Source organism: Saimiri boliviensis, chromosome 14 (genome assembly GCF_048565385.1).
Source record: "Saimiri boliviensis isolate mSaiBol1 chromosome 14, mSaiBol1.pri, whole genome shotgun sequence".
NCBI lineage: Eukaryota > Metazoa > Chordata > Mammalia > Primates > Cebidae > Saimiri > Saimiri boliviensis.
The window spans coordinates 33099434-33122829 of record NC_133462.1 but is presented as its reverse complement, the minus strand read 5'-3'; the positions used below and the strand labels follow the sequence as shown (position 1 = coordinate 33122829).

Sequence of the window (23396 nt, the reverse complement as noted above, 5' to 3'; positions counted from 1 at the left end):
CACTGCACTCCAGCCTGTGTGTCAGAGACCCTGTCTCTATTATTTTTTTTTTCTTTTTTTTTGACCTTGTCTCTAAAAATTAAAATTAAATTAAAAAAAAGAAAGTTCAGGGGGCCGGATGCAGTGGCTCACATCTGTAATCCCAGCACTTAGGGAGGCCGAGGCAGGTGGATCACAAGGTCAGGAGATTGAGGCCATCCTGGCCAACATGGTGAAACCCCATCTCTACTAAAAATAAAAAAATTAGCTTTGGGTGGTGGTGCATGCCTGTAGTTCCAGCTACTCGGGAGGCTGAGGCAGGAGAATTGCTTGAAACCGGAAAATGGAAGTTGCAGTGAGCCAGGATCATGCCACTGCATTCCAGTCTGGTGATAGAGTGAGACTGTCTCAAAAAAAAAAAAAAAAAAAAAAAAAAACAGTTGTGTTGATTTGATAGCCACCGTTGGGTGCTCCTGAGCCCCTGTGTCAAGTGGCTACTGTATTACTGGACAGCGGAGATGTCGAGTAATAATCAAAACACATTTGATCAGGTCACTTCTCAGGATGAAAACGTTGTCTTCCAAACTCTCTATGCTTTGTCTCCTGTTAACCACCCAGCTCCAACTTAAACTCAGCCTAAGTAACCTTCTTGTTAAAAATCCAACAAGCCACCAGGCATGGAGGTTCACACCGGTAATCTCAGCACTTTGGGAGGCCAAGGTGGGCAAGGCGGGTGGATCACAAAGTCAGATGTTGGAGACCAACCTGGCCAACATGGTGAAACCCTGTCTTGAGTTTAAAAAAAAAAAAAAAAAAAAAAAAAAAATTAGCTGGGTGTGGTGGCGTGTGCCTTTAATCCCAACTACTCAGGAGGCTGAGGCTGGAGAATCGCTTGAACCTGGGAGGCGGAGGTTGCAGTGAGCCGAGATTGCGTCACCGCACTCCAGCTGGGCGACAGAGGGAGGCTTTGTCTCAAAAAAAAAAAAAAAAAAAAAAAGATCCAACAAGCCACTCCCAGCACAAAGCTTCTGCCCAGAATGTCTTCTCCTGGACTCTTGGCATGGCTTATGCCTTCTTGTTATTCAAGTCTTGGTTCAGATGTCCTCTCCCTAGAGGGGCGTTTCTGAGGGTGCCCTGGACAGTGTTCACACTCATAGGCTGTAATCCTGAATAGCTCTGACCCAAGCCACTTGCATTTCTTCCCCAGACACCTCTGTGGGTTCACTAGGACTCACTATGCTAGGTATGTGTTTTCCTTTTCCTTTTGTTTTTAAGGAATCTAGTTCCTGTGGTATTTTTTTTTTTCCTGAGGTGGAGTTTCGCTCTTATTGCCCAGGCTGTAGTGCAATGGTGCGATTTCGGCTCACCACCACCTCTGCCTCCCAGGTTCAAGCAATCCTCCTGCCTCTACTACTCAAGCTACTCTCTCGAGTAGCTGGGATTACAGGCATGTGCCACCACTCCTGGCTAATTTGGTGTTTTTAATAGAGATGGGGTTTCTCCATGTTGGTCAGGCTAGTCTCAAACTCCTGCCCTCAGGTGATGGGCCCCCTTAGCCTCCCAAAGTACTGGAATCACAGGCGTGTGCCACCATGTCTGGCCCTTTTTTTTTTTTTTTTCTTTTTTTTTAAATAGAGTTTTGTTGCCCAGGCTGGAGTGCAAGTGGTGGCATGATTGCAGCTTATTGTAACCTCCCACCTCAGCCTCCTGAGTAGCTGGAACTACCAGTGCATGCCACCATGCCTGACTAACTTACTTTTTTTTTTTTGCGAGGGAGTCTTGCTCTGTCACCCAGGCTGGAGTGCAGTGCTTCGATCTTGGCTCACTGCAACCTCCCGCTCCTGGCTTCAAGTGATTCTCCCATCTCAGCCTCCCAAGTAGCTGGGACTACAGGCACATGCTACCTTGCCCAACTAATTTTTGTAGTTTTAGTAAACATGGATTTTGCCATGTTAGCCAGGCTGGTCTCAAACTCTTGACCTCAGGTGATCTGCTCACCTGGGTCTCCCAAAGTACTGGGATTACAGGTGTGAGCCACTGTGCCTGGCCTGTTTTACTTTTAAAATGTTTTGTAGAGACAGGGTCTTGCTGTTGCCCAGGCTGGTCTTGAACTCCTGGCCTCAAGCAGTCCTCCTGTTTTGGCCTTAAGTGCTGAGATTACAGCGCCTAACCCAGTTTTTTGGTATCTTCATCTCACATTAAGTTAAAAAAAAAGTTTTTTTTAAGTTAAAAAAATTGAAAGTTTTTAAAATTCTTTTGGAATTATTTGGCTTCAGGGAAACTCAGATTTATGATTCACTTGATTTCTTGGCAATCATTGCATACTTGGGGATATTTGTGATTTGAGAAAATCTAATTTCCAAATGTAATTCGATTGGTTATGAATACTAAATTTAATGATTAATGCAGTTGTCCTGATGTTACATTTTCCAGGTGCTTAAGTAAACATTTATTCATTTCAACTTTGTAGTTTTCTCTTGGCATTGTGGAACTTTTCTTCCCTTTATCCCTGTCCCTGACCTTTTCCTAGCCCCTGAGAAGCTCATGAGCCACAAGCATTATTTCCATGGTGCTAATGAAGAAAGTGGCCCTGGCTGTGATGCATTCTCTATACAGCTGGCTGAATGATCTTCACTTGTAAACCAGATCATGTCATTACTCTGCTTAAAACCTTCAAAGGCTTATCCCACTTAGAATGAAACCTAAGATCTTTCCTATGGCTTAGGAGGCCCTTGGTGGTGGCCTCAGCTGACCTCTCGGGCCTCGTCTACCATTCTTCCTCTTGTCACCACTCTCAAGCCCTGCTGGCTTTATTTCCCTTCTTTCAACACACCAGCTTATTCCTGCGGCAGGGCTTTGCACTGGCCGTTCCCTCTGCCTGGAATGTGCTTCCTCCAGATAATTGCATGGCTGTCTCATTCTCTACACTTGTAGTTCAGCTCAAATGTCCTCTGAAAGAAGCCTTCCCAAAGTACCCTATTTAAAGTAGCCCTTTATTGCCCAGGTACAGTGGCTCATGCCTATAACCCCAGCACTTTGGGAGGCCGAGGTGGACATACCACCTGAGTGTGAACCCAGGAGGCAGAAGCTGCAGGAGTTCGAGACCAGCCTGGCCAATATGGCAAAACCCCATCTGTACTAAAAATATAAAAATTAGCCAGGTGTGGTGGCATGCGCCTATAGTCCCAGCTACTTGGGAGGCTGAGGCTTGAACCTGGGAAGTGGAGGTTGCATTAAGCTGAGATGGTGCCATTGTACTCCAGCCTGGGCAACAAGAGTGAAACTCCGTCTCAAAATAGTAAATAAAGTAGCCCTTTCTGAATCACATCACCCAGTTTTATGATTTTAGTAACACATTAGAATTTGTACTTATTTTTGGGTGTGCATGGTGGCTCACACCTGTAATCCCAGCATTTTGAGAGGCCAAGGTGGCCTGTTACTTGAGGTCAGGATTTCCAGACTAGCCTGGCCAACATTGCAAAACCCCATCTCTACTAAAAAAAATACACATGGCCAGGCAGAGTGGCTCATGCCTATAATCCCAGCACTTTGGAAGGCTTAGGTGGGCAGATCATGAGGTCAGGTGTTCAAGACCAGCCTGGCCAATATGGTGATACCCTGTCTCTACTAAAAATAGAAAACTTGGCTGGGCATGCTGGCGCGCACTTGTAATCCCAGCTACTCAGGAGGCTGAGGCAGGAGAATAGCTTGAACCTGGGATGTGGAGGTTGCAGTGAGTTGAGATTGCACCATTGCACCACCGCACCACTGCATTCCAGCCTAGGCAACAGAGCAAGATGCCATCTCAAAAAATATGTATACATACAAAAAAAATTATCTGGTCATGGTGGCATGTGCCTGTGGTCCTAGCTGCTCAGGATCCTGAGGTGGGAGGATCGCTTGAGCCCAGTAGGCAGAGGTTGCAGTAAGCCAAGATCACACCACTGCACTCCAGCCTCTGTGACAGTGAGACCCTGTCTAAAAATTTAAAACAAACAACAATAAAAACTGTTAGTAGCACATAATAATAAGAAGATATATCTTCCTTCTTCTTGTGTAATATTTCAGGTGCTCACACGCTCAAAAAAGTATAAGAAATGCTATAGCAAAATACCCTTTACCCATTACCCAGCTTAAGAGCTGAAACATAGAGATGCAACTGAAGGATCTTCTACCCCTACATCAAACCCATTCCTCTCTCTTTTTCCTCAAATGTAACTGCAGTCTTGAATTTGATGTTTATAATCTTCTGTGCATATAGGCGTGGATCTTTAAACAATACATAGGATTGTTTGTCACGTTCTATACCTTTATATAAATAGTGTCTGCGCAATTTAGAGTTAACCTAGCAGGTCTGAGACTGCTGTTCTTAGAAAGGCCTGTTTGCAAGATTGGCCCTTGGCTGATATCTAGGAACTTCGATTTTAGGAGGGTTCCTGTGGTTACAATGTGGTTCATGTTGAACACCTGCTGTCCTTCTGGAGTCTAGCACTTTGGTGCACGACCACCCCCTAGTACAACCCTGGTCACTGAGTAATGAGCTTCCCTGGTAGACCGCATATCCCTGGTGCTGTCGTTGTTGGAGGTAGGAATTGATCGAGTCCTGTGTGACTCCTCTGGGAGAGGACTCTGAGAAGCTTGTCCTGGTTTCCTCTGGACTTCAGCTCATGCACTTTTCCCTTTGCTGACTGTGCCTTATGTCTCTTCACTGTAATAAATCACAGCCATGCCTACACCTCCGAGCTAAATCCTGCGAATCCCCCTAGTGAGTCACTGAACCTCAGAGTGGTCTTGGGGACCCCTGATTACAGGACCATACTGGGTGTATCCTGACAGAGCTGGCACTAGGGTGGCACTAGGTCCTGCCTTCTGAAACTTGCTTTTTTCTTTCTTTTTTTTGAGACAGAGTCTCTGTCACCCAGACTGGAGTGCAGTGGCGTGATCTCAGCTCACTGCCACCTCTACATCACAGGTTCAAGCAATTCTCATGCCTTGGCTTCTGAGTAGCTGAGATTACAGGCACGCACCACTATGCCCGGCTTGTTTTTGTACTTCAGTCGAGACGGGGTTTCACCATGTTGGCCGGGCTGGTCTCCAACTCCTGACCTCAGCTGCTGTGCCTGCCTCGGCCGCCCAAAGTGCTGGGATTACAGGTGTGAGCCACCACGCCTGACCGAAACTTGCTTTTTTCATCCAATGTAATGCTTTTGAGGTTTATGTGGAAGCATGTATAGCTCTAAATTCACTTATTTTCACTGCTATACAGCTGTGCTGATAAGGTAGCCACTAGCCACATGTGGTTATTTAGATTAAAAGTAGACAAAATGAAAAACCCATTTCCCCAGACACACTAGTCACATTTCACAGGAGCCTGTGGCTAGTGGCCACTGTGGTATATAGAGAACATAGACAGGGAACATTTCCATGAGAACAGAAAGTTTTGTTGGACAGTGTTTACTTACCGATTCACTTGGTTGAAATTTAGGGTGTTTTCAGTGCTGCAGTATGCGTTGGTGTCTTTGTCTCCTTGAGCACACAGAGGAGTTACTCTGGGATATATGCTAAGGAGTTGAAGTGCTGGACTGTGGCTTGTGGAAATATTCACCTTTACCAGATGCTGCCAATCTGTTTTTCAAAATGATGTCACCAGTTCTCATTCCCACCATTAGTGTTCCTGTGGCTCAGTGTGCTTATCTTTTATTTTTATTTTTGAGACAGTTTTGCTTTTGCTGCCCAGGCTAGAGTTCAATGGCATAATCAAGGCTCACTGCCACCTCCCAGTTCAAGCGATTCTCTTGCCTCAGCCTTCTGAGTAGCTGAGATTACAGGTGTGCGCCACCACATCTGGTTAATTTTTGTATTTTTAATAGAGATGGGGTTTCACCATGTTGTCCAGGCTGGTCTCAAACTCCAGAGATGATTCACCCACCTTGGCCTCCCAAAGTGTCGGGATTACAGGCGTGGCCACAGTGTCCTTATCGATACTTGCTATTGTCAGACTTTAAAATGTTTGTCCTTCTGATGGGTGGTAATTAGTGGGTTCGAATTGCATTACCCTGAATACTAACTAGTGAGGTTGAGCTATTTTCACATGTTTATCGGCCAGTTGCCTTCTGTGAATTGGCCACTTCTGCCAGATTGTCTTTGTCTTATGGAATGCAGGCGTTCTCACATCTGAGGCTTGTCCTTTCTTTTTGTTCTTTTTATTTGTTTGGGTGACAAGAGTGGAACTCTGTCTCAAAAAACAATCTAGAGTGGTACAGTCTCTCCACCTCCCGGATTCAAATGATTCTCCTGCCTCAGCCTCCCAAGTAGCTGGCATTACAGGTGCCCACCACCATGCCTAGCTAATCTTTGTATTTTTTTTTTTTTTTTTGAGACGGAGTTTCGCTCTTGTTACCCAGGCTGAGTGCAATGGCGTGATCTCGGCTCACCGCAACCTCCGCCTCCTGGGTTCAGGCAATTCTCCTGCCTCAGCCTCCTGAGTAGCTGGGATTACAGGCACGTGCCACCATGCCTAGCTAATTTTTTGTATTTTTGGTAGAGACAGGGTTTCACCATGTTGACCAGGATGGTCCCGATCTCTTGACCTCGTGATCCACCTGCCTCGGCCTCCCAAAGTGCTGGGATTACAGGCTTGAGCCACCATGCCCGGCCTAATCTTTGTATTTTTAGTAGAGACAGGGTTTTACCGTGTTGGCCAGGCTGATTTCAAACTCCTGACCTCAAGTGATCCTCCTCCCTCAGCCTCCCAAAGTGCTGGGATTACAGGCATGAGCCACTGCTCCTGGCTGTCTTTTAATTTTTTTTTTTTTTTTTTTTCAGACGGAGTTTTGTTCTTGTTACCCAGGCTGGAGTGCAATGGCGCGATCTCGGCTCACCGCAACCTCCGCCTCCTGGGTTCAGGCAATTCTCCTGCCTCAGCCTCCTGAGTAGCTGGGATTACAGGCACGCACCACCATGCCCAGCTAATTTTTTGTATTTTTTGTGGAGACGGGGTTTCACCATGTTGACCAGGTTGGTCTCGATCTCTCGACCTTGTGATCCACCCGCCTCGGCCTCCCAAAGTGCTGGGATTACAGGCTTGAGCCACCGCGCCCGGCCCATTATCTTTTAATTTTTATAATGTTTTGATGTTCAGAGATTTTAGAAATTATTTTAGGCTGGGTACAGTGGTTCATGCCTGTAATCCCAGAACTTTGGAAGGCCAAAGCGGGAGAATGGCTTGAGCCCAGTAGTTCAAGACCAGCCTGGGCAACAAAGTGAGACCCCGACAGCTGAGCATGGTGACATATGCCTGTAGTCCCAGCTGCTGAGGAGGCTGAGGCTGGAGGATTGCTTCAGCCCAGGAGATTGAGGCTGTAGTAAGCTGTGATTGCACTACTGCACTCTAGCCTGGGCAACAGAGCAAGACTGTATCTCGAAAAGAAAAAAGAGAAAGTAAAAAATTATTTTTAAAAAAAGTCATCAGAAGTATCTATCTATTTATAGCTTGTAGTGTTTGTGTGTGTGTGTGTGTGTGTGTGTGTGTGTGTGTGCGCCTTGCTTAAGAAATCCTACCCTGAGATCAATAAGATATCCTACAGAGTTTTCTTCTGGAAATTTTACTTTTCATATTTAGCTTTAAAAACCTACCTGAAATTCATTTTTATTTATTTGTTTTTTGGCCAGACGCAGTGGCTTACGCCTGTAATCCCAGCCCTTTGGGAGGCTGAGGTGGGCGGATCACGAGGTCAGGAGTTTGAGACCAGCCTGACCAACATGGTGAAACCCCATCTCTACTAAAAATACAAAAATTAGCCAGACATGATGGCGGGTACCTGTAATCCCAGCTACTCAGGAGGCTGAGGCAGGAGACTTGCCTGAACCGAGGAGGTGGAGGTTGTAGTGAGCCAAGATTGCACCACTGCACTCCAGCCTGGGTGACAGAGCGAGACTCCGTCTCAAAAAAACAACAAGAAATACGTATCTTCTGATAATTACATGAGATAAAACGTGGGAAAGAGCTTTGAAATGATACATCGCAGCATAAATGTATTGTCCCTGGCCACATGCAGATGAATGTGGTGCCACTAGCAACTACCTGAGGGTTAGAGGTTGTCAGGCACAGCAGGTTTATTTTTGAGACAGAGTCTCACTCTGTTGCCAAGGCAGGAGTGCAGTGGCACGATCTCGGTTCACTGCAACCTCTGCCTCCCACACCCAGCTAATTTTTTTTTTTTTTTTTTAAATAGGGAAGGGGTTTCACCATGTTGGTCAGGCTGGTCTTGAACTCCTGACCTTAAGTGATCCGCCCACCTTGGCCTCCAAAATGTTGGGATTACAGGTATGAGCGACTGCACCTGGCCAGGCACAGCCAGTTTAGATTGTATGTAGTGAAGGGGAGGGTAAAAGACACAGAAGGACTGGTCATATTTGACTCTCGTTGTATGTGGGATTAGATTTCAAATTAGAGCATTAGGTCAAATCACATATAGTTAAACTTATCTACTTTTTTTTATTTTGAGATGGAGTGTTGCTGTCAGCTAGGCTGGAGTGCAGTGATGTGATCTTGGCTCACTGCAATCTCTGCCTCCTGGGATTCAAGTGATTCTCCTGCCTCAGCCTCTAGAATAACTGGGATTATAGGCGTGTGCCACCATGTCCGGCTAATTTTTGTTTTAGTGGAGTTTTGCCATGTTGGGCAGGCTGGTCTTGAACTCCTGGCCTCAAGTGATCCGCCCACCTCAGCCTCCCAAAAGACTGGGATTACAGGAGTGAGCCACCGTGTCTGGCTAAAATTGTGTACTCTTAAAAGTCCCCATGCTTGCCTGTAGAGCATCTCTCAGAAAATCTATTAGATTCATTTCATCCTCCAGTGTGAGAACAGATTGTTTCTTCATCATTTGGGCACCAGATGAAATAGTGATCTTAGGTTTTGAGGCCAAACTGAATTAAAATCTTAGCATCACACAGTGAGCGACGTGTGGAAACTGAACCAGCTGAGGGAATGGCAGATTTACAGTTTACATCATTCTTTTTTTTTGAGACAGAGTCTTGTTCTGTTGCCAGGCTGGAATGCAGTGGCATGAATGCAGTGACGCGATGTTGGCTCACCGCAACCTCTGCCTCCTAGGTCCAAGAGATTCCCCTGCCTCAGCCTCTCGAGCAGTGGGAACTACAGGCGTGGGCCACCATGCCCAGCTAGTTTTTTGTATTTTAGTAGAGATGGGGTTTGACCATGTGTTGGCCAGGATGGTCTCGATCTCCTGACCTTGTAATCCACCCACCGTGGCCTCCCAAAGTGTTGGGATTACAGGCGTGAGCCACCACACCCTGCGCATTCATTCTTTAACAGATACTTACAGATCGCCTATGTGCCAGATGCTGTAGGCCTAGACCAAGAACCCTTGCTTTTCAAGGTCTTACCTTGTAGCCAAGAGGCAGATGATAAACAAGCAAAACGTAATTGCTAGAGAGTAGTAGTACTGTGACGATAGAGCAAGGAACAGATTAGGAAGTTCTTGAGTGACTTGGGAAGGCCTTCTGGGAAGTAGGATTTCATTTTCATAAACTTTGCAGGAGAAGTCAACTCTGTGGATATGGAGAAGGGGGAGAGAGCAGAGAGAACAACCAGTGCAAAGCCCCTGAGGCAGGCAAGAGGGTGCCTGCCTGTTTGAGCCCAGTGAGTGGAGGGAAGATGGGGAGGAAGCTGGGGGTGAGGTTGGAGGGCCTGGTTGACCTTGGCCTGTGCTTTGGGTGAGACAGAACATTGGAGAGTTTTGAGCTAAGGAGGATGGTACGTGTTTACGAAGATCACTGTGGTTTCTGTGTTGAGAAAAGCCTGAAGAGGGACAGGGAGGTATAATGTTTAGGGACTGTTGCAGTGGCCTTGGTGAGACCGGTGAGAACTGATTAATTCTGGATATTTAGAAGGTAGAGCCACCATTGCATTCGCTGTCAAATTAGATGTGGGGGATCAAACAAGATGAGTTCAAGGGAACCTCCAAGGTGTGTAGCTTGAGTCAAGGGATGGATGGACTCACTTTTAGTTGAAGTGAGGAAGCCCTAAAGCCTCATGTGGGAAGAACTACAGTGGTGGCAGTGGTAGAGATGGGGGTAGGGGAGGCCAGGGTCTCAGTTTAGGTCAGGTTAAGTTTGAGATTCTGCCAGACACCAGGGAGAGCTATGGGGTAGGTGGGTGAATATATGTATATCTGGCGCTCAGGTAGGAGTTCAGGCTGGAGATCTATGTTTGAGGGTCATCAGTGTATAGGTAGCATTTCAAACCATGAGGTGGGATGAGACCTTCCAGGGAAGGAGAGCAGGTAGGGAAAAGGTCTAAGGACTGAGCCCCTGGGTTCTCATCATTAGGAGGTTAGATGAGAAGGAGCCAGTCATGAAGACTGGGAGGGAGTGGCTGTGGGGGGATGGGTGGAGACTCAAGAGTGTGGTGTCCTAGAGCCGGTGTCTAAGTCAGAGGAGCTCAGAGTTATTCCTCTCTCTCTGAGCATGAGCAGTTCATTGGTGAACAGAGAATGTGAAATACACATGATGCGGTTTCACTGTGGCAGGTTTGAAAGCGCTCCGCACCAGTAGTGTGTGGAGTCTAGGAATGGCAATTGTAATGAGACATCACAGTGTAAAATTCCTGACCTCTGCTCTAGTACAGCCTGGGGACAGATGTCTGGGCCAAGAAGGGCTTCTCTGAGACACAGCATGAGACAGTGGCCTGGCCAGAAAGACTTGGGCATACATCTAAGGGCTGTAAGCCTCAGTTTCCCCATCTGTAAAATGGAGCTCTAATTGCCGTCTCTACCTGGGAGCATTTTGTGAGGATTCAGAGAAACTGCACATGAAATGCTCCACCAGGCCCAGGAACTTACCAATGTCTTATAAACGTTAATGATTCTATATTACCAGGCCTTGGTCAGGGGTTCTGAAGGCTCAAGTGCAGCCCAGGGCCCATGGGGACACCCCAGTGCAGATCTACTCAACCATTTCTTTTTTGAGACAGAATCTCACTTTGTAGCCCAGGCTGGAGTGCAGTGGTGTGATCTCAGCTTACTGCAACCTCTGCCTCCCGGGTTCAAGCGATTCTCCTGCCTCAGCCTCCCAAGTAGCTAGGACCACACAAGTGCTTGCCACCATGCCCAGCTAATTTTGTGTCTTTTTAGTGAAGATGGGGTTTCACCATGTTGATCAGGCTGTTCTCAAACTCTTGGCCTCAAGTGATCCACCCACCTCGGCCTTCCAAAGTGCTGGGATTAAAGGCCTGAGCCACGTTGCCTGGCTATTCACATTTTTTTCTTTCTTTAAAAAAAAAAAAAAAAAAAGATGGGGTCTTCCTCTGTTTACCCCTGGAAAAAAAAAAAAAGACAGGGTCACACTATGTCACCCAGGCTGGAGTGCAGTGGCTATTCACAGGTGTGATCCCATTGCTGATCAGCACGAGAGTTTTGACCTGCTCCGTTTCCAACCTGGGCTGTTTTACCCCTCTTTAGGCAACCTGGTGGGCCCCTGCTCCCGGGAGGTACCATGTATTGATGCTGAACTTAGTGCGGACACCCAATTGGCATAGCGCACTATAGCCCAGAACTCCTGGACTCGAGCGGTCCTCTAGCCTCAGCCTCCTGAGTAGCTGGGACTACAAGCACGCACCACCGCGCCCCGCTATTCAACCATTTCTTACTCCCCCGCTCAAGAACTCACACCACTCTTGTCATTCCAAGAAATCTTAATTTCTTTATTGTTTGACTTTTTGACTCAACAAATTTTTTTTAACTTTTTATTTTTTTCTGAAATGTTCTTGTTGTTATGAGCCTTTTGTTTTGTTCTCGTTAAATGCACTCGACCCAAAATTGGTTTGGCATATCGAAAAGGAGACCAAGGAGGGAGGGGCTGGGGGCATGGGAGGCGGGAGGAGGCCCGAATGGACAGAAAGTTGAAGATGAGAGAAGAGGAACATAGAGACAGCAAGAGAGACATGGGGAAAGAGAGGTGGAGGCAGAGAAGGAAGGCAAGGGAAAGCCAAAATAAACTAAAATCCAGAGGAAAAGAATTAAAGAGATTTAGGAGCAAATGAGTTCAGGAACCCAAGAGAGGAGGAGAGGAAACCAAGACCCTTCTCTGTACCGTCCCAGCTGGGGTGGGGCGTCAAGGCACCAGGTCTGGTTAGGTTGGGGGGACACCTGGGCTCTGGGGGCGGCTTTGCACTGGACTGCAATGGTGTCCAGCCCCAGCAGGGGGCCCTGCCACACAGCTCTGAGGCCTAGCAGCCACCGGGCGATGCTGGCTGGAACTGGACCTGCTATATACCCTCTCCCTTTGATTGTCCAAGTCTGGAGAGATACAAGCAGGGCTGGGCAGGGAGGAAGCGGGCCTCCCTTTGCGTCCCAGCCCCCATGAAACTCTCCAGGCCCTCCTCCTGGTGTCAGGGGCAGCCGCAGGCTGTAACTGAGCTGCTGCCCGGGCCGGGCTGGCTCCTCACCTGCCCATGCCTCCTGCCCGCTCTTCAGAGACATCTGACTGCCCCTCCACACAACAGAGCTCCCTGCCTAGTGCAGTCCAGGAAGGGCCACAAACTGTCCCCGGCCTCACTTCTCTTCCCCATCTAGACTTCACCAATGGTCTTCTGGTTTAATGGGTTAGGCCTTTCTACCAGAAAAAGCCAGAGATGGAATCCAACCTCACCTCTTCCCCACACCTGTTCCCTTAGACGGGACAAACCACCATCTTTGGTCTGACCCCTTCTCCCCTAATTGATGGGGACAAGCCAGCCCCAGCTCCCCAGGAGAAGGGAGGGGCTTTCTAGCAGCAAAAAGGGTCCCTCCAGCCACCTACCTGTCCCTTTCCCCCAGTTCCTTCCTAGAGTCCCTCCCCCTTAACCCAACAAAGTTCATGGCAGCAGCAGGCTGAGACCCGAAGATGTTTGAAAACTCATGGCACTTGTGAGAAAAGAGGGAGGGGCAAAAGAGATGGGAGAGGTCAGAGCAGAGGTGGAGGGGCCACCCCTGGGGAAATGGCAATGCAGGGGCTGGGCTGGGGTGCCCTCGGGACTACGCTACCCCTAGACTTGAGGGGAGGGGGCTGGGGAGGCTGAGTTGACATGCTGGAGAGGAGGGGGCTGCAAGAGGTGCTCAGGAGACATCCCAAGCCTGCAGCTTCCAGGCCTGGGATTTGGGGTCAAGCCTCCCAGAACATGGGTATCCTGACCCCAGCCCTGGCTTCCTCTCCCCTGCAGGAGGGTGGAGAGTAGGGAAGGTGATCTCACCTTTGCCTCTCCCCCTCCCTCAGACAGAAGACCACTGTACCGCTCCTAGCACCCTCCTCAGCCATACCCATGCCCTTCACGACTCCAGTTCCTCTCCATTTTCCTTCCCCCATCAACTTCTCTAGGTGGGAAATCAGCCCCATCTTCCCCGGCTAGAGTCCCCAAAACAATACACAAGAAGCAGGAACTCAAAGGGACAGCGCAGCCATCTTGGCAAAGCATCTTTGGGTGTGAGGGGGTCTCCCCAGGGCCAGTAGGGAGGGGAGGGGGAGACAGGCCTCTGGTCCTGGGGCAGGCAGTGAGGTACACGCCCCAGGAGGGCTGATGATGCCAGGCAGGTGGAGCAGGAAAGGAGGGGACAGAAATGGGTGCCAGGAAGGAAATGGGTTCTTTGTTTCGCTGTTGCATCTAGATTTTGTTTTCTGTCTCTGGATTGTAAAAAGCTGCTCTGGCGGCCCGCCCGCCCGGGCAGGGACTGGGGATGCACGTATGTCCATGGAGAAGTCCCGGCTGCCAGGCCGGCAGCGCCACTCTGCTCCGGAGAAAGCCCGGGCTGCCCACTCGGGCAGCAGGCTCCCGGTGGCTTCAAGTGATGAGATTTTTTTTCTTTTCTATTTTTGTCTTTTTTTTTTTCTTTTCCATTTCGTTGAAATATTTACAGCAATGGGGGAGGAGGAGGAGAGAGGAAGGGATAAGAGGGCCCCCTAGGGAAAGATCCAAGCCCAGGACCCACTCCCCAGGGAAATCCAGACCCAAAATCTGCTTCCCAGATAGCCGAGCCCACAGGACTGGGAACTGCCCAAATATGGCCACCCCTATGGGCTGGGGGCCCTGCAGGGAGTTGTGCTTCATCAGGAGTCACCCCAAGGGAGGGGGTCATTGGGTGCACTGGGAGGTGGAGGGGGCAGGCTTGCTTGGGGGGCAGGGACCAAGAGCAAGGGGAAAGGAGCTTCAGAGAAAGTTCGACCTTTAAACCACCGCCCAGTCCCCCTGCCTGCCGCCTTTTCCCAGTCTCCAGGGAGCAGGGAATTGTAGCGCAAGGAGGAACGTGTCCATGCGTCCCACCTCGCTGCTCCCGCTGGGTGCAGCCAGCAGCATTTCTGACTGCCGAGAGGGGCAGCTGACAGGTGCCATCCAGTGGGGCCTTTGGCAACCTGAGAAGCTGCCCTCCCTGCCCAGGGAAACTAAAGCCCTCATTTCCCTTCAGGCAGTGGCAAGGGTGGGAGAGGGGAGAATCCGGAAGTGGGCTGTACCCTTCCAACTTCTCCCTCCTCACTCCCCTGGGACCTCTGGGCTCCTCACTACACTTCCCCCAAATAGAGCTGGTGCATGTGGCTGGTGGGAAACCCTGTCTGTGAACCCTGGCACTTCAGGCCCCTAGGTCAGAGTCCCTTGAGGGGACTGTAGGGCCCATGGCCGAAGGGCATCAGGAGAGAGTGGCCCACCAGCCACTGCCTCCGTCTCCCTCTCCCACCAGAGCCTTGCCCAGGGTTCCCTCCCTGGCCTGGGCCACCAGCCCCTGGTCCATGAGGTCCCCTCAGAGACTGGTGACCAGCTGCATCTGCCCATCCCCATCGGGCCCTGGCCCCTCAAGGCCTGGGGCTGCCAGGTAGCCCTCGTGGCTAGGCCGCCGTACCTGGTAATAGCCCTGCAAGGGATTCCGGGCCACCAGGGCTGGCGGGCGCGAGGTGTAGTAGATTTCAGGGGGGCCAGGGGGTGCGGGAGGGGGTGGGGGCAGGGCCTCACTGGGCCCCTCGGGGCTGCTGTCCGGGTAGGAGGGTGAGTCCCGCAAGTTGGCCCCGCTGGCATAGAGGGAGTCCCGGCCCGGAGGGGAGGAGAGGGGCCGGCTGGCAGCGCCGTCCTCAGCCGTGCAGCTCTCCGACTCGTCCAGATCACTCTGGTACAGCACCGACTGGGCCCGGGGCAGCAGCAGAGGCTCCTCCAGGGCCTTATAGAGAAGTTCAATCTCTGCCCGGTCAGCACCCCCGGGCCCGCCTGCCTCTTCCTCGCCTCCGCCCCCTGGTCCAGGCGGCACAGGGGGCTCAGGTGGTGGAGGGCCCTTGGCCGCACTGCTGCTCCCCCGCAGGTTGTTGTGCACCAGCTCTGAGATGATCATCTTCTCGAAGGCCGCGGCGTCGGCCAGGTTCCGGCCTCGGGGCGGCTCGGGGCCCCCATCCCCAGGAGGGAAATCCCCGCTTCGCAAGGAGTAACTGTTGTTGAAGTTGCCGTTCAGGGGCAGGGTGTCCATGCCACAGGCTTCCCGGCCTCCCAAAGGGTGCTCTACAGGGCAGAAAGGGGCTGGTCAGGTGGGAGAGGAGCCCTGGCTGCACTTGGGGGCCGTGAGGGGATATGGTCTGTGGGGAGAAGTGGGGCTCCATTCCTGCTGGTTTTCTGTGGGCTTCCCCCTGCCCCATGGGAACTCTGGTCTGACACTCCCTTTCTCCCTCAATGGCAGTAGAGAGAGCAGCCCAAAAGTAGATTGCTTAAAGTTGGGGGACAAGGACCAGTTCCCCCAGGGTCTCGTCCCCCAGCTGGAGGTTCAGAATCTCAGCAGTATGAGGAGGCCTGGGCAACAGGATCCCTCTCCTGTGCTCAGACCCTCACACCTAAAGGCCCAAACTCAACGACCACCACCCATTATCCTCCATCTGGCTGCCAGACTGTTCGGTGGGGGTGGGGGGATGGGGAGGGCATCCCAAGTTCTCCTCCTTAAGCGAGCCCGTCTGAGAAGGCCACTGTCTGTCCCTCTCCCAGTCTCGGAAACATTTCCAGGGAAGAGTAGCACTTACTGGGTTCCCGGTAGCTCCCTGCAGATGGCAGCCAGGAGAGAAAAGAGAGAAGGCAAGGGTGAGCTTGAAATGCCAAGTCCAGGCTCCAGTTCTGGGGCATAGAACATCCCAGGCGGAGGTCCCCCTGGGATGTAAACCCCACATTTCCCGGCTTGGATGCTTCCCCTGTGCCCTCACCTGGGGAGTTGAAGACAGGGGGCGAGGAGGGATTGAAGCCCACCGACTCGGCGATGAGGGTGTTGTAGGGGCTGGTGCCCCCACGGGGCTGCAGCACAGGGTTGGTCAGCAGGTGGTTCCCCATGGTACCTGGCCAAGGGATCAGAGGTCACAAGGCGGCCAGGAGCCTCGAGAGGCCAGAGCCAGAGGCAGAGGGACCCTTCTCACCTCGGTTCAGGGTGGGGGTGCTGTTGATGTCACCCGCCATGAAGGAGGACTCTGTCTGTTTCCTCACAGTGTCGTTCCACATCCTCCGAATTCGGCTCTGGGGACACAACCCAGATGTGAGGGGACCCTTGGGCCACCCACCCTCTGGCATCTGAGACTGCTCGCCCGATCATCACAGACCCAGGCCAAGCCACTCCCCGCTTCTCAGGCTCCAGGTTCCAACACTCAGCCCCAGGGAGCCCTGCCTGGTGTGATACCTGGGTCCCTGTGTAGTAGCGGGTGTTGCTTCGCATGGCTGAGGTCTTGAGGGACCCATGAGTGCCCCCGGGTGGGGAGCGGATGCAGCAGTAGGAGTGACGCAGGCACTTGCTGTACTCCTTGTGCACCTGGGGGACGAGGAGGACAGTCAGCTGGCCAGGGCGCTGGCCTCCTCTGTGATCCAGCCTCCCACAGGGTTGGCACAAGATAGCCTCAGGAGGCCGGAGACAGAGCTTCCAATGACTATGTTCCCCTGCTCAGTGACTTGCAGGCCACAGAAACCCTGCTGTCCCATCCCCCAACAGCCAGCTGATCAGGTTCTCCACTGCCACTGACCGTTTTTCATTAATTCATAAAAGCAACAGAGAATTAATAAGCATCCGCTATGTGCCAGGCACATACTAGGCCTCGGGGATGGTACAGAAAACAACAGACACAAATGCCTACCTCTCAGAGCTTATATTTCAGTAGACAGAGACACAAAATACATGAAAATGTAAATATAAATATGCAGGCTATCAGATGATGTTCGATTCTGTGGAGAAAACTATGGCTGGAAAGGGGGTTAGGCAGTGCTGACTTGGGAGCAAGTTGTGATTTTAAATAGATCAGGGAGCATGGTGGCTAGCAACTGTAAACCCCAGCACTTTGGAAGGCCGAGGTGGGCAGATCACCTGAGGTCAGGAGTTCGAGACATGCCTGGGCAATATGGTGAAACCCCCGTCTCTACTAAAAATACAAAAATTAGCCAGATGTGTGGTGTGTGCCTTAATCCCAGCTACTTGGGAGATGAAGGCAAGAGAATCGCTTGAACCCAGGAGGCAGAGGTTGCAGTGACCCAAGATCACACTACTGCACTCCAGCCTGGGTAAAAGAGTGAGACTCTATCTCAGAAAAAAAATAACAATAATAAAATTAAAAACCTAAAAAAATAAATAGAGGAGGCCTCATTCAGGCCGGGGCAAGGACAGGAGCTGTACCCTGAGGAGGGTCCACATCTAGGTGTCTGAAAGCAGAGCTAGGGAGGGGAACCGAGGGTCCCAGATCAGACCATAGGGACCTAGGGGCCCCTGAAAGGACATCACTGTCACTGCATGTGAGGTGGGGGCTGTGCAGACACTGCCTTTGACTGTGTGTCCAAGGAGGGACCAGGACAGTGGTGGGCAGAGCAGGGACACAGACCACCTCTTCCCTTGCAACGAGAATTCTCATGACTGTTGCCTCTGCCATCCCCTGCCTTAAGCCTTACCCGCTTCACCATTCCCCAAGTCCAACAGCAGTCTCCATGGCCCGCACTGCCGCCAGGGCCGACTCGACAAATGCCTCAGCTCTGTCTCCCCAGCTTCAGTCCTGAGGGTGCTGCCTGGACCCTCACTCCCTGCCCACATTCCCCTGATACTGTTTCCCCCCCCACCTTTTTTTTTTTTTTTTTTTTAAATACCGAGACAGGGTCTCTATGTTACCTAGGCTGGTCTTGAATTCCTGGTCTCAAGGGATCCTCCCACCTCAGCCTCCCAAAGTACTGGGGTTACAGGCACGAGTCACTGCACCCAGCCCTTCGTATGTGTTTGTTGTTGTTTTGTTTTGGAGATGGAGTCTCACTCTGTCACCCAGGCTAGAGTACAGTGGCATGATCTCGACTCACTGCAACCTCTGCCTGCCGGGTTCAAGCGATTCTCCTGCCTCAGCCTCCCAAGGAGCTGAGACTACAGGCACCCACCACCATGCTTGGCTAATTTTTATATAAAGGAGCGATGTGGTTTTGCCATGTTGGCCAGGCTGGTCTGGAACTCCTGACCTCAGGTGATCCGCCCGGCCTTGGCCTCCCAAAGTGCTGGGATTACAGGCATGAGCCACCATGCCCAGCCTGTATGTTTTTCTGAGATTCATATATATATATATATATATATATTTTTTTTTTTTTTTTTTTTTGGAGAAGGAGTTTTCGCTCTTGTTACCCAGGCTGGAGTGCAATGGCACGATCTCAGCTCACCGCAACCTCCACCTCCTGGGCTCAGGCAATTCTCCTGCCTCAGCCTCCTAAGTAGCTGGGATTACAGGCACGCGCCACCATGCCCAGCTAGTTTTTTGTATTTTTAGTAGAGACGGGGTTTCACCATGTTGACCAGGATGGTCTCGATCTGTCGACCTCGTGATCCACCCGCCTCGGCCTCCCAAAGTGCTGGGATTACAGGCTTGAGCCACCGCGCCCGGCCGAGATTCATATTTTAACTCATTTATTTTAAAAAGATCCTTTGTATCATCATAAAATTCACAGTTCTTTCCAGAACTACGAATGTAGGCCGTGCGCCCTCAGGTTGGCTCCCAAAGTCATCCCCCTTCCAGGCCTGACTTGTGGTCCTCATAGTGGTGAGGGTTGCCCATCACCAAATCTGTCCTGCTGTCACTCCTTTAAGCTGTTGTATCTTGCTCTTTTCCAGAACCCTCCTCACCTGTGGTTAAATCCTGAGCTCATGCTTCCCTCCTGGAGGACACAGACTGACTGCTGAAGGCCTGCAGCACTCATAGGGGGCTTGAGGGAGCCCCGGCTCCCCTCCACCCTCGCCTCCTTCTCCTGGGTGCCCAGGAAATGTCTCCAAGGTAGGCTGTGACCCAGGACCCCGGCTCGACCTCACCTTCTTCTGTAAGGCGCAGTGAAAGACGAAGATGAAGACCCCTTGGAAGGCGTTGAAGGTGGTGAAGAGATAGGCCATGACCACCGACTCCTTATTGATAAAGAGGAGGCCGAAAGCCCAGGTGAGACCCAGCAGGAATAGCAGCGCGATGGCCCCCAGCGCCCAGGATCTGGGGGTAGAGAGACAGTGTGTCAAAGTACCCGCCAGAGGGGACGGCCTCAGCCTAGGCCTCCCCTGCAGCCTGTTGGCGCGGGAGGCGTTGGGTGGGCCTGGGCACTGTCTGCAAAGCCCTAACTGAGCAGGGCGGGTGAGGACACCTCCACCCCAGCCTGGACCCGAGGGAAAGGTATTGGGTCGGGGTTGGGGTTTTGTGAACATCAGTCATTCCTCTGCCAACTTTATGTTTTTGCCAAATTTCCAGGCTAGATCTTGCTGCCTATTTCTCTTTAAGTTGCCCTTAAACAGACTCACCTTTTGAATTTAGCGTCACTCTATGCAGTTACGCCCCTAAAACCACAGGTGGGACGTGCTAATGATATGCTTTCTAAGACCCATTAACTAGATACATAGTGAATACAATAGAACACCCCCTTGATACTTAAAATTGCAATGTGTGTCACCAGAGTTGACAGCACCACCTTTTTGGACACCCTGGGAGAAGTGGGCCCAGCAAGGGGGGAGATGGGGCAGGGGACAGGGGGCAGGCAGGGGCAGGGCTCACTTAATGTTGTCCAGGCGGCTGGAGTCAGGCTTCAGCACAGATGAGCTTCGGATCATCTTGTGCAGGGTCACCATGAGGAACACCAGGTTGACCTGAGGGCCGGACAAGGGACGGGCTGGGCTGAGAGTGGCCCTGCCTACCTCAATGAGTGCTGAGGCTACGGCCCAGCCTGGCGAAGTCTGGGCTGTAGCCCTTGCCTCTGCTGGGAGAACCCTGGACCTGCCCCTGAGGTGCCCAGTGTGTGGCAGTGAGCTGACTGGCATTTTACTGCCACTCCTGGCTGCTGGGAAGACAGGGCCCACAACCTGACACACGGCAGGGGCTCAAATCACAGCCCCCGGTGAGCGGCCCTCAGCGCTGGAGCTCCACGGACCCAGCGCACTCTTATTCTCTCAGCTGGTGGCTCAGTTCCAGTATGCGGGCAGAGTGTGGGGGGCGGGGGCTGGGGTCAAGGCCAGCCTGGATGAAGAAAGGAGATGAGGTGTCACCTCCCAACTCACCACAATAACGAAGGAGACAGGCCCAATGAAACTCCAGATGAAGTAATTGTCCACTCGGAGCCAGCAGCTGTAAAGGAAACAGGGCCGGGGTGTAGAGAGAAGCCGTGGGGCCATTCCCTGTGATCCGTGAAGGCCTAGGACTCTGGAGGCTGCAGCCTCAGGGATGAGGAGGAGGAAGGGAGGCCACTACCCTGAGGGTCCTGGTCCAAGGGGTGCCACAGAACAGGGAACCAGGTAGAAGGAGAGAATAGGTACAAGGCCAGGAGGTGGAAACTCACGCCTTCTCGGTGCCATAGCTGCGGTAGTCAATGGCAGCCGCGATGCCCACCACCAGGGCTGGGAAGCAGTAGCCGCCCAGGTAGTAGTACTTGGTGCGGGAATACTCGCTCTCAAACACCTCCACCAGCAGCAGGTAGAGGTGCACACCCTCCAGGCACAGCCAGGAGAAGGCAGCCAGGAAGAAGTAGTGCAGCAGGCCGGCGAAGATGGGGCAGGCGATCTGCAGGGAGCATCGAGGTTGAGGGCTGCTGCCTAGGCAGGCGTCACCCTTTCCTGGCCCCCAACCCGGCACTGGACATCACCTGCCCTCAAGTCCCAGCCCACCTCATACTGAGTCTTATCAATCCCAACCAGGAAGAGTAGCTCAGCCAGGAAGAGGTTGATGCACAGGTTCTTGTGGATGGTATTGCGGTCGGTCTGCAGCCCCCGCAGGAAGCAGAAGGTAGAAATGCAGATGGCCAGGCAGACCAGGGAGATCACGATGCCCACCCAGGTGATGACTGACAGCAGCAGCTCGTTGATGCGGCCCTGGTACTGGGGATAGGAGCAGGGGCACGCTCAGGGCTTTTGGTTTTGCACACTGGGCTCAGCCAGGTGCCAGCTGCAGGCAGGGCCATGGGCAAGGCCACGGGCCTCGAGGACCTCTAGTGCCGCCAACCTGGCAGCCTCCACCCTCTGTACACAGCAGTGTGCTCACTTCCTCATGCTCTGGAAAGCTTGTGGAGAGATGACCAACATGCTGCCAACCTGCTTCTCCAGAGTGCTTTGGGAGAAGGTGAGACCATGCCACAGAGGACCAGAGAGAACCAGACGCATGGCCTCATGCCCCAAGCAAGACTAGGGGCCCCCCAACACCCACGAGGCTGGCCTCCCTGGCACTGCCCATGACCTCTCTAGGATGCCATGCAAAGCCAGGCCAGCAAGTAGGCCCACCCGGAGAAGCAGAGTGCCAACCAGCTTACGATCTCACGGTGAGCCATGAGCACGGCGAAGTTGGTGAGGTGGCTGCAGGCACACGTGGTATGGGTCTTGTTGGACTCCACCAGGCGGCAGCCCTGGGTCGACCAGTAGCCCAGCATGGAACGCTCCGAGTAGTTCCAGAAGGAGCAGTTAGCATTGAAGTGGTTCTTGTCCTGTTGTGTGGTGGCACCGGGGTGTCAGAACTCTGGCCCCCCACACCTGGCTACAGGGATGGTGCCAAGTATCAAAGAAGTGCCTGGGTTTTGAGGCTCCGTTTGACATTCTGAGAGCTCGGGGGACAAATGGCCCAAGCCACTCAAGTAGAAGAACCCGAAACTTGTTCTGGAGGTGAGCACATGGTGTGGGGGCAGGTACACAGCCAGGGAACAGAGGGTACGGCAACCCCCCTGGCGGGAGGGGGCAGCTCAGCTCACCTCCAGGTGGGCCACGGTGAAGATGACAGGGTCCATGAGGAATACGCGGCTGGACTCCTTGTTGATGGAAGCTGCGATGACCTGTGAGTTCACCACCAGAGAGGCACCCCCGGGGCCACCCGGGCCTGCTTCCCCAGCCAGCTTCACCGTAGCATTCTCCGTGGACAGGAAGAGACCCAGGTTGTTATAGAGGATGAAGACAACTTTGACCACCCCTGGCGAGGACAGGCATGATTGGATGTGTCAGCATCCTCAGCTGGCACACCTCCGTCCAGCTTAGCCAGGTCCTTAGCCCTTGGCCACACTGGCCACTCGGACCTCTGAATCCAGTCCACAGCCCAGGCAGGTGGGAGTCAGGGAGCCCTGTCCACAAGACCGCTGCTCAGCTGAAAGCAGTTCTCAACAGCAGGGCAGTGTGACGGGACACAGAAGGGCTGGGCCTCCGACCCACACATTCTTGCTGTGTCACCTTGGGCAAAGCCCTGACCTCTCTGATCTGTGAGGCCCAGGAGCCAACTTGGTAACTGCAAGGCTCACCCTCAGGCAGGGGGACCCACGAATCCCCTGATTTTTTTTTTTTTTTTTTTTTGAGACGGAGTTTCGCTCTTGTCACCCAGGCTGGAGTGCAATGGCACGATCTCGGCTCACCGCAACCTCCACCTCCTGGGTTCAGGCAATTCTCTTGCCTCAGCCTCCTGAGTAGCTGGGATTACAGGCACATGCCACCATGCCCAGCTGATTTTTTGTATTTTTAGTAGAGACGGGGTTTCACCATGTCGACCAGGATGGTCTCGAACTCTCGACCTCGTGATCCACCCGCCTCGGCCTCCCAAAGTGCTGGGATTACAGGCTTGAGCCACCGCGCCCGGCGAATCCCCTGAAATTTTACACTAGCATGGGAAAAGTTCGGGACCACTGCCCTCCATAAATGGCGCAGAGACAATGGCACAGGGCTGATGGGGGGCTGCCTCCCCACCCTAGGCCCCCAGGGGCACTGACCATTGCGGCTGTTCTGCTTGATGGTTTTGGCAGACAGCTGGATGGAGTTCTTTCTCGGGTACTCCTCCTGGGGGAACACCAGCTCCTGCACCTGGCCCTCTGTGTTCAGGACTGTGACCTCCAGGACTGTGGGGACAGGGGAAGGCAAGGCACACGCAGTTGGGGTCTGTTCCTGGTCTAGAGGCTCAGGCTGCATAACAAGACC

General features: G+C 52.3%; 1 protein-coding gene and 1 pseudogene across 8 annotated transcripts in view; both read right to left on the bottom strand.

Annotated features, from left to right (window-relative positions):
- Positions 1-11683: 11683 nt before the first annotated feature.
- LOC104653498 (uncharacterized) lies at positions 11684-13374 on the bottom strand (annotated as a pseudogene).
- ADGRL1 (adhesion G protein-coupled receptor L1) overlaps positions 11684-23396 on the bottom strand; it is a 60686-nt gene continuing 48973 nt past the window's right edge. For all 8 annotated transcript variants that reach the window (XM_074384520.1, XM_074384523.1, XM_074384521.1 and 5 more), the window contains 13 exons: positions 23192-23317; positions 22193-22407; positions 21761-21931; positions 21123-21332; positions 20798-21018; positions 20520-20586; positions 20020-20111; positions 19299-19467; positions 16662-16790; positions 16405-16501; positions 16198-16326; positions 16021-16038; positions 11684-15511 (listed from right to left, as the gene is read on the bottom strand). In XM_074384520.1, the coding sequence (XP_074240621.1) occupies positions 14769-15511; positions 16021-16038; positions 16198-16326; positions 16405-16501; positions 16662-16790; positions 19299-19467; positions 20020-20111; positions 20520-20586; positions 20798-21018; positions 21123-21332; positions 21761-21931; positions 22193-22407; positions 23192-23317 (2387 nt within the window). In that variant the 3' untranslated portion in view covers positions 11684-14768. The remainder of the gene's footprint in view (positions 15512-16020; positions 16039-16197; positions 16327-16404; positions 16502-16661; positions 16791-19298; positions 19468-20019; positions 20112-20519; positions 20587-20797; positions 21019-21122; positions 21333-21760; positions 21932-22192; positions 22408-23191; positions 23318-23396) is intronic.